This window comes from Terrapene carolina, unplaced genomic scaffold, assembly GCF_002925995.2.
Source record: "Terrapene carolina triunguis isolate 2854851 unplaced genomic scaffold, T_m_triunguis-2.0 Scaffold448, whole genome shotgun sequence".
Classification (NCBI taxonomy): Eukaryota; Metazoa; Chordata; order Testudines; family Emydidae; genus Terrapene; species Terrapene triunguis.
In genome coordinates, this window is record NW_020664799.1 from 505,977 (window position 1) to 520,219 (window position 14,243).

Here is a 14,243-nt window from a genome sequence, read left to right on the forward strand (position 1 = left end):
ACTGGCTGATCAGGTCACTGGGGTCCTCTCTTTGCAGCCCATTGTCCTCCCACTGGCCAGAACTAGTTGTGACTCCCGAGCTGGGCCTCCCGGTCACCATGACACCAGTCACTGGGGTATCCATTCTCCAGGCCAGTGGCTGGTGTCCTAAGTTCTGTTGCTGGTCCTCTGTAACAACAAACTCCCTCTCCCATCACCTTGTTAAACCAGTAACACCCAGGGAAACTGAGTCCCACCCCCTCTGCATGCAAACCATTGAAAAAAACAATAAAAAACCAAGAGAACCCCCCACTTCATCTCACCTGGTGTCAGTGCTGAAAGTCTGTGCCATGGACCAAGTTTCCTCATTCTCAGCACCCCATTTCTTATCGCTGGTTGTCTGTGCTCTGCACCATGTGTCCCCATTCTCAGCTGCCCATGTCTTAACTCTGTTTTTGGGCCATGTACTTAACTTCCCCATTCTCAGCTCCCTTGGTCTCAGCACTAAGTGTGGGTGCTCTGCACTGAATTGCCCCCTTCTCAGCTCCCTTGTTCTCAGTTCATGTCTGTGTCATGTGCTGAGTTTTCCCATTGTCAGCTTCCCTGGTCTAAGCACTGAGTGAATGTGTGTGATGCACTGAATTTCCCCATTCTCAGCTCCTTTGGTTTTAGTGTGGTATGTGTATGGCATGTAACAACCTTTCCCATTCTCAGTTCCCCTGGTCTCCTTGCTTGGTGACTGTGTCATTATATGAGTTCCCTCATTGCTTGCTGATCTCTTGTGAGTCCTATGTGTTTGTACCATGGACCGAGTTTTACCATTCTCATCTGCCCTGGTCTCAGTGCTGTGTGTCAGTTTCATGCACTCATTCCCTATGCTCATCAGCCCTGATCTGAGTGGTGTGTGTATGTGCCAAACTCCGCATTTCCGCTTCTCTGGTGCCATGGTTTTAGCATTGTGTGTTTGTACCATGCACAGATTGTCCCTTTTCTCAGCTATCTTGTTGGTCTCACCTCTGTTTGTCTGTGGCATACTCTGAGTTTACCAGATCTCAGTCTCAGAACTGAGTGCCTGTGCCATGCACTGAATTTCCCCATTATCTGTTTCCCAGGTCTCAACACTTTGTTTCTGGTCTGTACATTGAGTTTTCCTGTCCTTAGCACCTCAGGTATTATTGCTTTGTTACTGTGACATGCACTGAGTTTCCCCATTCTCAGCTTTACTGGTCAGTGTTTGCAAGGCCATGGCAGCGAGGGTGAAGTGGTACGCTCTTAAAAATGAAGTCCTCTGTGTGTGATACTGGACAAAACCACATCTGATTTTGTCTCAGTACTGGACAGCGGAAAAACCATACCCTACCCCCTACCCCCTGATTGTCTGTCTTAAAACCGGATGAATGGCCTACCTGTGTAAGAACTCTGCAGTAATAGACACAAACAGATCTGGCCCTTCATAGGCTTGGTCTCTATAATAGACATTGAATTAAATCCTGAAGCAGGAGGATTAATATCCCTGCCAAAACAATCTTTTATTGTAATGATTTTGAAAAATTTCAAACCTTGAAAATATTGTTTCAAAAGATATTATGGGTAGTTTTCCTTATTTGTTTAATTTTATATTTCAAATCTAGGACCAAAGAAGGCTGGTCACACATAAAGGCTGGGGGACTGTTGTATCCTTGACAGCAGTGCCTCTGGGTAGAATTTAGGATTCATGGTGGAATCCAGCTGAACACAGGCTCCTGGTGTGATGCTGTGTTGCTAAGGGAATCAGTACAATCCTTGGAGGTAGAAGCAGGGAAATACTGAGTAGGAGTAGACAAGTGGTATTGTCTCGTTATAGGGCATTAGGGAGACCATTACTGGACACACTGTCCACTTCTTGTGTTCTCACTTCAACAAGGATGTCGAAAACCTTAAAACGACAAAGAAAAGAACCACCAGAATTATTCAAGGTTTGGAAAACCTGCCTCAGAGCGAAAGACTTACAGAGATCCATCGGTTCGTTTTATTCAAGTGAAGGTTAGAGGGTGACTTGATCCTGGTTTATAAGTACCTGCATGGGGAGATTCATGCGGGTTCTTTATCCCAGCAGAAAATGCCTCTTGCATTGAATTACTCCCCAGGAAGGGAAGGGAGGGAAAGGGGCCCTCGTCTGGTACCACTAACTGTGGCCACCAGAGGGCCCTGGCTATTGTCGGTTGCTGACTATGGACAGTGGGTGTTTCCCTGTCTGAAGATACCGAGTTTGAGCTTCCTGGGTCAGAGGCTGCTGCTGCCTCCATTGTGAGTCCGGATTCCTTTCCAAGCTGAGCCGCTGCTGCTCCGCGGGGTGTGCGCGGGGAGAGCCCTTCCCTAGCGCCCCTCTGTGCCCAGCCGGGGGGACTTTCTCCGGGGGCTGGAACCAGCCCCTGGGGCAGCTCCGGGCTCTGCCGACATCAGCCCCTGAGCCGGAGCCTGCAGGTGAGGGGAGAGACCCGGGGGAAAGGGCTGTGGCCGGATAGGAAAGTGACTCTGCACCACCGGCCCCTCCTCGCCCCAGCTCTGTTCCCGGGGGGGCGGGGGTCTGCGAGTCCCAGAACTGCTGCCCTCCCTGACCCCCTAGGCTCTGCTCCCCGCCCGAGGGGAGGGGAGAGGGGGCAGGAAGGAGACAGGGATAGAGGCTGGCAGGGGCAGCAGGAGCAGTCAGTGGGGAGGGAGGTTCCCGGCTCCCAGCCCAGCCCAGCCCCATTCCCTGCAGCACCCCGGGGCAGATTGACTTTCCTGGGACAAAGTGAGGAGCAGGGAGAGGAAAAGCCAGTTCCTGCCTCTGTCTAGTCCCTGCGCTGCTGGGGGGATGTGCTGCCAGCCTTGGGGACAGTGTCAGGGGGGATCCTCCAGAGCGGCTCCTTCGATTCTGCTCTTTTCTAGTGTTTGGCTCAGGGACTCTGTTACGGGGGGAAGGGGGGTTAAAATGGCTCAGTGGGGTTAGTCCTGGTGGGAGAGGCCGGGTCGGCGCTGGAATAAGGTGACTGAAGCGTGTTCTCAACACTGCAGAGTCCTGAGTGTCTGTTTGCATGGAAAGAGCCTGTGATGAACGGGGCTGTGAAATGCACCAAAGCCCCTTCTGAAATCTCCTCACTGGCCCTTCTTGCCCTGACAGGCTGCAGAACCACGTCCGTGCTTGGCTCTGGATTGCCCTGTCTGCTGGGGAACGGGGAAGGGACATGGCTGCAGCGGATCATGCTCAGGTAGGGGATCTATCCAGGGGAAGTGGGTTGTGGCAGGAAGAGTAACCACAGTACGGAAGGGGGAGGGTTAGTGCATTGGGTGAGGAATTTCCCCATTGGGCTGTGTTTAAATGAAGGCAGTGTGGCCTAGTGGCTAGCATACCTGACAGACACGCAGGAGACCTGGCTTCTATTCTCAGGTACGCTGCTGGCTGCAGCCTGGCCTTGGGCAAGTCACTGCCCCACTCTGTGCCTCAGTGTCCCCATCTGTAACGTGGGGATAATGATGCTGATCTCCTATGTAAAGTGTTGTGGGGGGCGTAGCATAAATTTAGATGGAACAAAGGGGCCAAAGAGGTTTACGTAACCCAGTCCCTGTCTAATGTTAAACAAGGGTCAGGGCTTGGTGTACAGAGACTGCAGCCTTTATAGCACCGTGGCACACTCACCACTAAACACCCTTTGAACCTTCCATTAAAGATACAGCATTTGACATGTAAAGCGCTAAGTGAGGCCTTCATTTTAATGACATCCCGTGTTCCCTTTTGCTTTAGCTGGAGAGGGTTTTAGAAGGGAAAAGCCCCTTGTCTCGCAGTCTCTTACCTGGTATCAGAGACGGTAATAACTGTCCTTTAGGGGAAGAGAAAAAGTTAATTGAGGTGGGCTGGAGCTGTTGTTAAAGTCTAATCCCATTTCACTGGGATTCCGGTGGAGCTGGTACGGGTGGTGATGTCATGTGGGTCCCTTTCTCTGGCCCGGGCGGGTCAGGACAGCTCTCAGGATCAGGACAAAGAGTGTTCGGGATCCTGGGAAAGGGTGGGGGTGGTGGGCAGGGTGGCGAAGCTCACCCCACTAGCCTCCGTCTGTTCTTTCCGACTTGTCCTCACAAAGTCTCGTTCCTTAACGAGACACAAAGGGAGTGGTGAGTGGACGTGGTATTTTGTCCACCAATTTTGATTCATTAGTTTCCAGCTCCACATCACCCGTTTTTAACAAGCATTAGTTTCAGCAGCCATTGGATTACATCAGTGTGGTCTTTTCAGTTTAGACCAAGCCAGTCTCAGTCTGGTTTCCTTGCACTGGTTCCCATCACCGTTTGTTATTACAGGTTATTGTGAAGTCTTATGAACTCACACTCACGTTTAGGCCCAGTTCTCCCCACAGAGGGCGAGGGAGGGGGCAGGGGATGGGACAGAGGCAGGGTGTAATGGCCACTCCTCCAGCTTGGCTGTTCAGAGAAGGCCATAGGAAGTGGCCTCTGAACAGCCAGTGAGGCGGTGGCGGGCGCATGGAGCCCACACATGCGTTGGCTGTCAGGCCAGCCAAGGCCCAGATGCAGCCCCCAAGCTAGGGAGACTGGAGAGCTGGGCACACAGGGAGCGAGAGGGGGGCGGATTCTCTCCTGTGGAGCAAGAGGAGGTTCTGAGTGCTGGGGCAGGTCTGTGTGGGTCATGGGAGGGGGTGATTTGGGACCGTCCTGAGGGGCTGGTGGGCAGGGGATGTAACCCAAGGCCTGTGGGAGCTGCGGCAGATGGTGAGGGAGGCTGGGACAGGCTGTGGCTGAGCTTGTGTGCTTGCGACTGGGCAACAGGCACTGAGCAGGGGACACTTGCTGTTCCAGGGGTCGGTGACCTTCGAGGAGATGGCTGTGTATTTCCCTGAGGGGCAGTGGGCTCTGCTGGATCCACGTCACAGAGTTCTTTACAGGGACCTCCTGGGTAAGGATTCGTTACCCCTCAGGTATCAGGAGCTGGGCATCCCTGAAGTTCCCAGGGCGGGTTCTGATCTGGTTCCTTAGCGTTCAGGAGGAACAGCCCCATAGTCCCCAGACCCCAGGTGCACAGGACTGGAGATCCAGGGACTTAATGATGGTGCTGTTCTCCCCGTAACCTGGGCTCCCAAGTGGGACAAACTCACTGTCTCCCCCACTTCCCAGGGCAGATTCTACCTCTGGGACCTCTGCCCCATCAGGGATGGACGTGTGTTTCCTGACTCTGCTCTGCCTGAGGCCCCACTGGCCAGATTTTTGCTGGTAGGTAGCCGCCTAAAGATGCAGACAGGCACTGAGTGAGATTTTCAAAATCTCCTCAGTGTCTAACTCCCATTGTGCTTCTACAGAATCCCACTAGGCCCCTGTCTGTGACTGTAGGTGCCTAAACCTCTTTAGAAATCTGGCCCAAGTTCCCTGTCTGTGCAGATCCCTGAGCTCACTTCAGGGGACACAGCATGCCTCCCCCAGATGCTGGCCTTTCCCAGCGGGCTCTGGGAGCATTTTCCTGTCTTTTCTCTTCTCCCTGCAGCAAAGAAAAGGGCTGGGCTGGGCACCCTGCAGCAGCCTCCCCAACCTACAAACAGAGAACGTACGTGAGCCCACTTGCTTTTTCCCCTGAGCAGGGTTTCCTGTTCCCAAATCCAGTGAGATCTCCCGGCTGAACCGAGGGGAAGAGCCATGGGGCCCAGATTTCCAGGGCTCTGAAGAAAGGGGGATCCTTAGAAGCAGCCACACAGGTGAGGGATCGCTTCAGTAAGCTCCTAGCCCAGTTTTATGTCCTCATGGCAGATGTCATGCATGGGATTCCAACAACCCTGTCTGATGCCTGGCTTGCCCCTCTCTCCTCTGGGGAAGGATTTGGGGGGATTTGGATCCTGATATTGATTTGTTTCACCCCTTTTTGTGTCAGCCTCTCTGAGGACTGATTGCTGTCTGGATTCTCTGTCCCAGCAGGAGATGGGATGGGCAGTGAGAGCGAGGAGGAGAACTCTCAGCTGGAAGGTCCTGAGCTAGTGCAACCGCACAGGAGGATGTCGGGAAGAGCTGAAGGGAACGTTTCCCAGAGCCCTGAGCAGGGAGAAGCCTGGGAGAGTCAGCACAGACTGCAAAGGCAGCCAGGAACCCAGCCAGGGAAAGGATTGGATAAATCGTGTCACAGGCCCATGGACACCACCCACCAGAGAATCCCCAATGAAGAGAGACCGACCATCTGTGAGGAATGTGGCAGAAGCTTCAGTCGCAGCTCAAACCTGATTGTCCATCAGAGACTCCACGCCGGAGAGAAACCCTATAAATGTCTGGACTGTGGGAAAAGCTTCAGCCGGAGCTCCCACCTGATCACTCATCAGAGACTGCACACGGGGGAGAAGCCCTACAAGTGCCCCAACTGCGGGAAAAGCTTCAGTGACAGCTCCACCCTCATCACCCACCAGAGACTCCACACCGGAGAGAAACCCTACAAATGCCCTGACTGCGGGAAAGGCTTCAACCAGAGCTCCAACCTCACTTCCCACCAGAGAACCCACACAGGGGAGAGACCCTACAAGTGCCCCGAGTGCGGGAAAAGCTTCAGTGTCAGCTCCTACCTCATCAGGCACCAGAAAATTCACACGGGGGAGAGACCCTACAAATGCGAGGAGTGTGAGAAGAGCTTCAGTCAGAGCTCCAGTCTTATCAATCACCAGCGAGTGCACACCGGAGAGAAACCCTATAAGTGCATTGATTGTAACAAATGGTTCAGGAACAGCTCGGACCTGATTAGACACCAGAGAACCCACACGGGAGAGAGACCATATCGGTGCCCCGACTGCGGGAAAAGCTTCAATCGCAGCTCGAACCTCATGACGCACCAGAGGATCCACACAGGAGAGAAGCCCTACGAATGCCCCGAGTGCAGGAGGAGCTTCACCGTGAGCTCAGCCCTGATCAAACACCAGAGGACTCACCGGGAGGAGAAGCCTTATGACTGCCCTGATTGCGGGAAAAGCTTCATTCGCTGCTCCAATTTTCTTACGCATCGGAGAATCCACACGAGGTAGAAGCCGGCATCCCCTGATATCCCTGCCCCCCCATGCCAGCTCAGAAGGAGCCACTTGGAGCCAGGGTCAGCCTGGCTGGCAGACTCCAGGGAGCTGCTGCTCAGTGGGGTCTGGGAATCTGGTTTTGGGGCACAGAGGACTGGGGCAGATGGTTATTTCTAGGAAGGGAGGGATTATTTTGTTTTGGATTTCAGACACTTTTATAAACACAGTCCCACTCATGCAGCCTCAGCAGGTGGCACCATGCCAGGCGGCTTTACCCTGCCTGTCCTTGTGGTGCTGAGGATGCCTAGAAAGCAGTGGTTATACTAATAAACATGTCTATGGGCTTTATCGATGTTACGTTCGTACAATGTGCCTGGGGAGGTTACACAAATCAAACTGGCCGTGGAAAAGCAGACTCATACTCAGAGATTCATTAAGTTTGAAAAACGGTGCTGAATTAATGGCATTTGAAGCACGCATTTGGATACAGACGCCCCCGGGAAAGTTTATCTATGCACTGGTTTCACCTGATAAGTAACAAAGAATTCAAACATATGTCTGCTCTGGCCCAGCGACAGCTCGGTCATTCTAAGTGTCGGGAAGTGTGTCCCTGAGTTCATAGAAGCCTGTAAATGATGTAAATGTATATTGTGTTCTGTGTGGCAATAGCCAGCTGTCACAGAGTCACAGGATCTGGTCTGGCCCCAGCCTGTTATCAGCCCCGTGGGAGTGACCCCTTTAATGTGCCCGTCCCAAGGACCCACACAGCTCCACAGGGGGAGGCCTGTGGCCTCCATGACTCCCAGACTGGGCCTTCGGCGCCAGCAATCCCTGTCTGTGGCTCCCTGCAGCAAATCCAGCCCAGCCAGAGTCCTGCAGGGCACAGTGCTCTCAGTGAATATCTGCAGTGACACCAAGCGGCCCTTTCAACAGAAGGTGACAATTCATTAGTTACCTGGCATATAGAATCTGAAAGTCCTTACGTTAGCACAGTGGGGCAAAGGTTAACACATGGTCCATGCTGGCTACATCAGTGCAACCAGCCAGCATCTGTTTCGGTCTCGGTTTCTCCTCTCGATGGCATACCAGGTGAGAGTCCAGACTCTTTTTGTAAAAGCCAGGAGTTATCCCAGTATCCTGACACCAGTTCGACCCATTGTTCTTGAGCTGGGGCCTTTGCTCTGCTGAGAGGTGGGGGGAAAACTCCTTCCTTTTGGTCTGGTTCCCGGGTCTGAATGTCTGGCATTTAAAAAAGGGTCGGTTTCAGCCCATCCTTTAATGTCCCAGTCACTGCACCCCAGTCAGCTACATGACACAGCATCTTATGTCTGCTGCTCTGCCACAAGATCCGCATTTTGAACCCTTTTGCACCCACTGGGTGGCTATGCAGAGTACGGAGGGAAACTGAGGCACGCCCAGGAACCATAAAAATATTACAGAAAATTCCCGCTTTGTCACACCAGCCTCATTTGTTATACTAGCTCAGCATAGAGCTACTTTGTTAGGAAGATGTATGTGCATATCCCAAAGAGGAGCTGGCAGCCTGTAGACAGACTGATGGGCACTCACCACAGCTCAGTCACAGACGACGTTGGCTTGAATTTGGGTGGTTTTATAAATCATTGTTTTACCACTTGGTGAAAGTAACATAGGAGCTTCCAGTACACCATGACTGGGATTGCAGAGTATTTATGGTAACAGCTTCTGGTGAACTTGACATAGATATAACTTTGATACCGGTTACCATGGAGCTATGTTAATGTGAGATATCTCTGTGTGAAAGGAAGAGGCTTGTCTCTGGATTGTCATAGTCTTAAGGCAAATTTAAACTGAATTGACATGTCAGTGACCAAGCAATTGTTTAAAGGTTGCCTTTTAAGAATGACTCTTTGTTGAGCTGCCACTCACAGTCCCATAACTTTGGGTTACAAAGTTTGACTGGTAAATTGATCCAGCCCTGTACTAAGGATTCAGTGTTGTAGTAAAAGCCCCCACTCCATGCTACAGTACGTTTCCTATTGATTGGTAAATCTTTGTGGTTTGATTTATTACTTGTTAGTAAGTGAGGGTGGGGGTTAACACCATATCTTAACATTTTTTGTTGTAACTTCATGCACTCTGCTCTGTTCATCTTCAAGTTCTGTTTTGAGTACTAAAGCTGATTAATAAGAAGCTTCTCATCTGTACGTCAGCTAAGCATCGTGAAATCCAACGAATTCCAAACAAACGAAAAACAGTAGGGAGATAAACCAAGCTCCCCTGCAGAAGGTGCATCTTTCTCCCTGTGAAGAGCTCTGTCAAATTAATAGGCCATCCACCCAGACTGATGAAGCACAATGAGCAGGAGAAAGTATTACCAATACTGGAATGCAATATGTTATCATTATGGTTCAGAGTGAACAGTCTATGGCGATAAATAGGCAGTTCTCACCTCTCAGTGATGTTCCAGTGGGTTCTCCAAAACAAGAAAGGTAAATTCTGCAAAATCCTCATGATGCACAAAATTCTACTCCAGATTTCTAGTGTCTCCTGCTGCCTCCATCCCTGCAGCAATGTCCAGTATGTGATATACTCAGCAAGAGATTCCCTCTGCCCCAGGGGATAATACTCTCAAGTGGGACTGGAGACATGGATGTTGCTGGAACATGCTACTGCCTGCAGGAGCATCTTCCAGCAGCCACAGGGTTAACCCAGTAATGGTGAGAGCTCTGGTTATTGCTAAGGAGGGAAAGCTTCTTTCATCAGTCATTGGGGTCTTGTACATTTCGAAGCCAGGCCCATTAACTACACTAGTTCCATTGTAGTTAGCTTGTTATTTCACTTTTTGGGTATAGGCAATAATCACAAAAATATATTTTAAAAAATCACTTCAGAGTCAAGACACTGTAAATACTTTGAAGCTAATTCTCTGAAATATAAAAATACCCGATTGACTGAAGATGCAACAAAAGTGATACTACCAAGAGATTCCATTTTAAAGTTAATCTGCTGCTTGTATGAACTTGTGGTAATGATGGGCGAAAAGAAGATCACAGTAATTACAGTCACTGAGGTATGAGAGAATCCAGTTTGCCTACCTTGAATTAGAATATGATAGAATCGCTGAGGTTAGGCCTGGTCTACATAGGAAAGTTTTCACAGTGTATGTTTTTCTGCTTTATCTGTACCAGTTTAACTATGGTGAAAGGATGCGTCTATACTGTTTTGTTTACTCTGGCTTAAGCTAGTTCCTTTATGAATCATTGTGGATAGAGGAAGAGGATGAGATCAAGCGGTTACTTCTACATTCAGTTTTCCCAGAGTGGCTTTAGTTGCTGGAGAACCTCTTCTGTTCATGGCCCCCTAGCACTGATGGGTGGGACAGGACAGTGCTGCAGAGTTGGGATGAACTGCAGTGGCCGCAGAACTTCAGGCTGCAGAAGGCTACTTCCCTAGACATCTGTGTGGAGCTTGCCACCAAGCTGCAGCGGTGAAGCACCAACCTGAGAGTCCCCCTCAGCGTGGAGAAGTATGTGGCCATCAGCATCTGGAAGCTCCCAACTCCTGACAACTGTTGTTCAGTAGATAGCCGGTTTGGTGCTGGGAGATCAATTGTCGGGACTTTTTGTCATGTAGGTGTGCACTGCTATCAAGAGGGAGCTGCGGGGCTAGAACATAATGCTTGCTAATGCACAGGAGGCTACTGATGGCCTTGCATAGCTGGGGTTCCCAAATTGTACAGGAGCCCTTGATCAAACCCATCTGACGATCCCACCCCCCTCTCACCAGATCAGAGTTTGACAAAAAGGGTATTTTTCCATGGTGCTGCAAGGCCTCATTGATTGCCATGGGATGGGGTGGACAGGTCCATGATGCCTTCAGAAACGCAGCTCTGTTTTCTGCAAAGAAAAAGAGAACTTCTGCTCCCATGGCCATTATGGATATTGGTGGTATTGTTCATACATTCCAAGGCCAGAAGGGACCACTGTGATTATTTAGTCTGTTCTCCTGTATAACACAAACCAGAGTCCTGCCCCCAAATACTTCCTACAGCAGAGCTATTAGAAAAAACATCCAATCTCAATTTAAAAATTGTCAGGGATGGAGAATACACCATGACCCTTGGTAAATTGTTCCTTTGGTTAATTACTCTCAGTGTTAAAAAATTTATAGTGTTGTAATTCCTTCTGTCATTCTGGGAGACCCAGCTTACCCTCTGCTTCCCTGGCTTATGAATCATTTTCCTGGAGACAAGGGCAGGAGAAAGGAGCTGTTTGACTGTACCCTGAATATCTGAAGAACGATTGTGGAGAGGGTGGTTGGAAGACTCAAGGAAAGGAGGAGAAGCCTCCTGACATGGCTGAAGGCTGCTGAATAGTATCTGCCTCATGTGATAGGCACTTGCTCGATTTGCACAATGTCTGGGAGAGCCAAGGGGAGATCCTCACCGATGGCTGTGAAGTAAAGATAATGGCACTTTCTGTACCTTATTAACAGCCAGCCCCAAGTGATCAGAGACACGGGTCAGGGATGGGTTGTGGTAGAAAATGAATGTCCTGTAGCCAAGGAAATGAATGCAGGGTGTTTGTGTAAAGATCTGATTAAGAATTGGTGTTACTGGGGGCAGCCGCACCTCAGTGAAAGTTTTCAGTCGAGTTGTACATAACATTTATGGATTTAATGTACGTGCAAAGTGATAACCAATGGATGTGTGGCAGAACATGCCCAGAGTGCTGAGCGCATACACATGGCTGTGCTGATGGGCTCACAACAAATGTGTAAGTGGGACCTGTTCTCCTTGTTTGGTGGGTGGAATGGTGCGGGCAGGGCCTGCCATTTGGGGAAACAAAAAGAGGCTCCCAGTATCCTGTGTTCTCCACAAGTTGCAGGACATGGCTGGGTGGGGTGCTGGCTGTGACCATAGCACCACAATGTTCTCCAGCAGAGCTGTTTGCCTCTGTCTGCAGGGTATAGTCCAGCATCCTTTCCTGCCTGTCTTCTCCTTTGTCCAGGATCTCCCTTGGGAGCCACTCTGCCTGCTGCGGAGACCTCCCTCTGCTCTTCTGTTTTCTTGGTGGGATGCAGTCACAAGGTCCATGAACATGTCCTCCCTTGCTCTCTTTTTTCCCTTCAGAAGTTTGCTTGGGTTCTGAGGGGAATCACCATCAGTGCCCTCACTTCCTGTTCCTGTGCCTCAGAGCTCAGTATTCTGAAGAGAGATTGGCTGTCTGGTGCAATCACCTCCTGGTTTGTGTCCTAGGGTACTTGGGTGACTTCCATGCTCAGCTCCAAACTGTTCTGAACCCCATGATAGAGTTTGGTGGTGGCATCCATTGCAAAAATCTGGTCCTGCTCTTCATATAGGGCAGGCCCTGGGAGCATGGCTGCAGGTCCCATTCTCATCCCTTGTGTTCCCACAGCTCTGCCGGAGCTCCTTTGCTTTGGCACAGTGCTGGGCCATGTCTCGGGACTGACCTGTCTCCTGCAAGGGCTCTGCCAGTTGAGATGAATAAATAAGGGATTTTTCAGTTTGAAGATTTGACAAAAAGTTTGGTTTTGGATCAAATAGAATGTTTTTGAAATTTTCAGCAAATTGAAACGTCAAAGAGTTTTTGAGCTGAGTCAAAATGAAACATTTTGTTTAGACGTGACCTGAAAGTTTTCAATTTGGTTTTGACAAAACCCAAGGGAATACCTGATTAACAAAATGGCTGAGGGGACATCAGTGGTTTCAGCAAGTGGTTAGGGACCTCCCTGGATATATGGTTTCAGTTCCCCCCTCTGCCTGATATGGAGAGGAGATCTGAATTTGGGGGTCTCATACTGCAGGAGCATGCTCTACCCACTGGCTAATGGATAGTCTGACGTGAGGCTTTCTCAGTCTCTCCTGCTGAAACTATTCCTCTTTTATCAATAAGTAAATAGCCATTGACACAGGGAGTTAAACTGGCATTGGCTGCACCCTTAGGTGAGTGTCCTAACCACCACCCTATAGAATCATTCTGGGCACTTCCCTCTGCCCAGAATCTAAACAAAAATTGTCAGGCCAGGTTGAAACAAAAAGTTTCAATATTTCTAAAATTTTGATGTTTTGGTTCAGCCAAAATTATTTGAGAATGAGTTGGGGTCGACCAAAACTGCATTATTGGGGTGAGTAAATTGTTTTCACCCCCCCCCCCCAAATTGCCCAACTGTATCTGCCAGGCACTCATAGATCCTGGCATTCCAGTGACACTCGTTCAAATGGAACTGGACATGTTTTCTCCTCAGAGGGCAAGGTAGTGCAGGGCCTGAGACAGGACCATGTGGAAGCATGGGGCATGGCTGCTATCATGGTTACCTAGGGAGGTGGTGGAATCTCCTTCCTTGGAGGTTTTTAAGGTCCGGCTTGACAAAACCCTGGCTGGGATGATTTAGTTGGGAATTGGTCCTGCTTTGAGCAGGGGATTGGACTAGATGACCTCCTGAGGTCCCTTCCAACCCTGATATTCTATGATTCTATGGGTAGGTGACTTGGGTGTGTGAACATGGCAATCACAAATGGGCACACCTGGCTATGTGCCGGCATTTACACAGGAAAGTGACATCCAGCCAAGATGACCCTGGAGCAGTAGAGGGCACATAAATTAAGAGATTGGCTGTTCCAGTGCGACACAATGCAGTATGGAAGAGCAGCTGGAGGAACTCCAGAAGACAAACTGTTAATCAAAAATATGGATGTGTCCACACAAACTTTAATACTCATATAAATAATTCCAGAATAGAATTACAGCACTTCTAAAGAGTGTTAATTAAATTGGAGAAGTCACTCAGATAGATTAGATTAGATAGGGGGTGTATGGGGATAGATAGATTCGATAGAGGGGGGTATGGGGAGAGAGATAGAGATTAGATTTGATGAAAAAATGTGTTTATACAAAAACAAAAACTAGTTTTATGTATCAGAGGGGTAGCCGTGTTAGTCTGGATCTGTAAAAAGCAACAGAGAGTCCTGTGGCACCTTTAAGACTAACAGATGTATTGGAGCATAAGCTTTCGTGGGTGAATACCCACTTCATCAGACGCATGTTTTATGTAATATTTTTGACACATAGACCAGGACGTATAGATGGGATTCCCTATTTGTCTCCATCCTGTCCATGCCACTCAGCCAAAAGAGGATTCTTCATTACTGCCATGACCACGTGTTTTCTGCAATATCTTGGCTGCAGATTAAGCAGCAGAATCCACCCCCCGTTAAAGTAATTCTGCTCCAGAATCTAAACTGTCCTTTAAAATAAA

At 49.6% G+C, this 14,243-nt stretch overlaps 1 protein-coding gene across 1 annotated transcript; it reads left to right on the forward strand.

The window, feature by feature from the left end:
• The first annotated feature begins 3,131 nt into the window (after positions 1 to 3,131).
• Positions 3,132 to 9,373, forward strand: LOC112106968 (zinc finger protein 34-like). Its single transcript, XM_029913084.1, has 4 exons — positions 3,132 to 3,209; positions 4,810 to 4,906; positions 5,583 to 5,696; positions 5,914 to 9,373. Exons 1-4 carry the CDS (start codon positions 3,186 to 3,188, stop codon positions 6,996 to 6,998), a joined length of 1,320 nt encoding a protein of 439 aa, XP_029768944.1. The 5' UTR covers positions 3,132 to 3,185; the 3' UTR covers positions 6,999 to 9,373.
• The last annotated feature ends 4,870 nt before the right edge of the window (positions 9,374 to 14,243 follow it).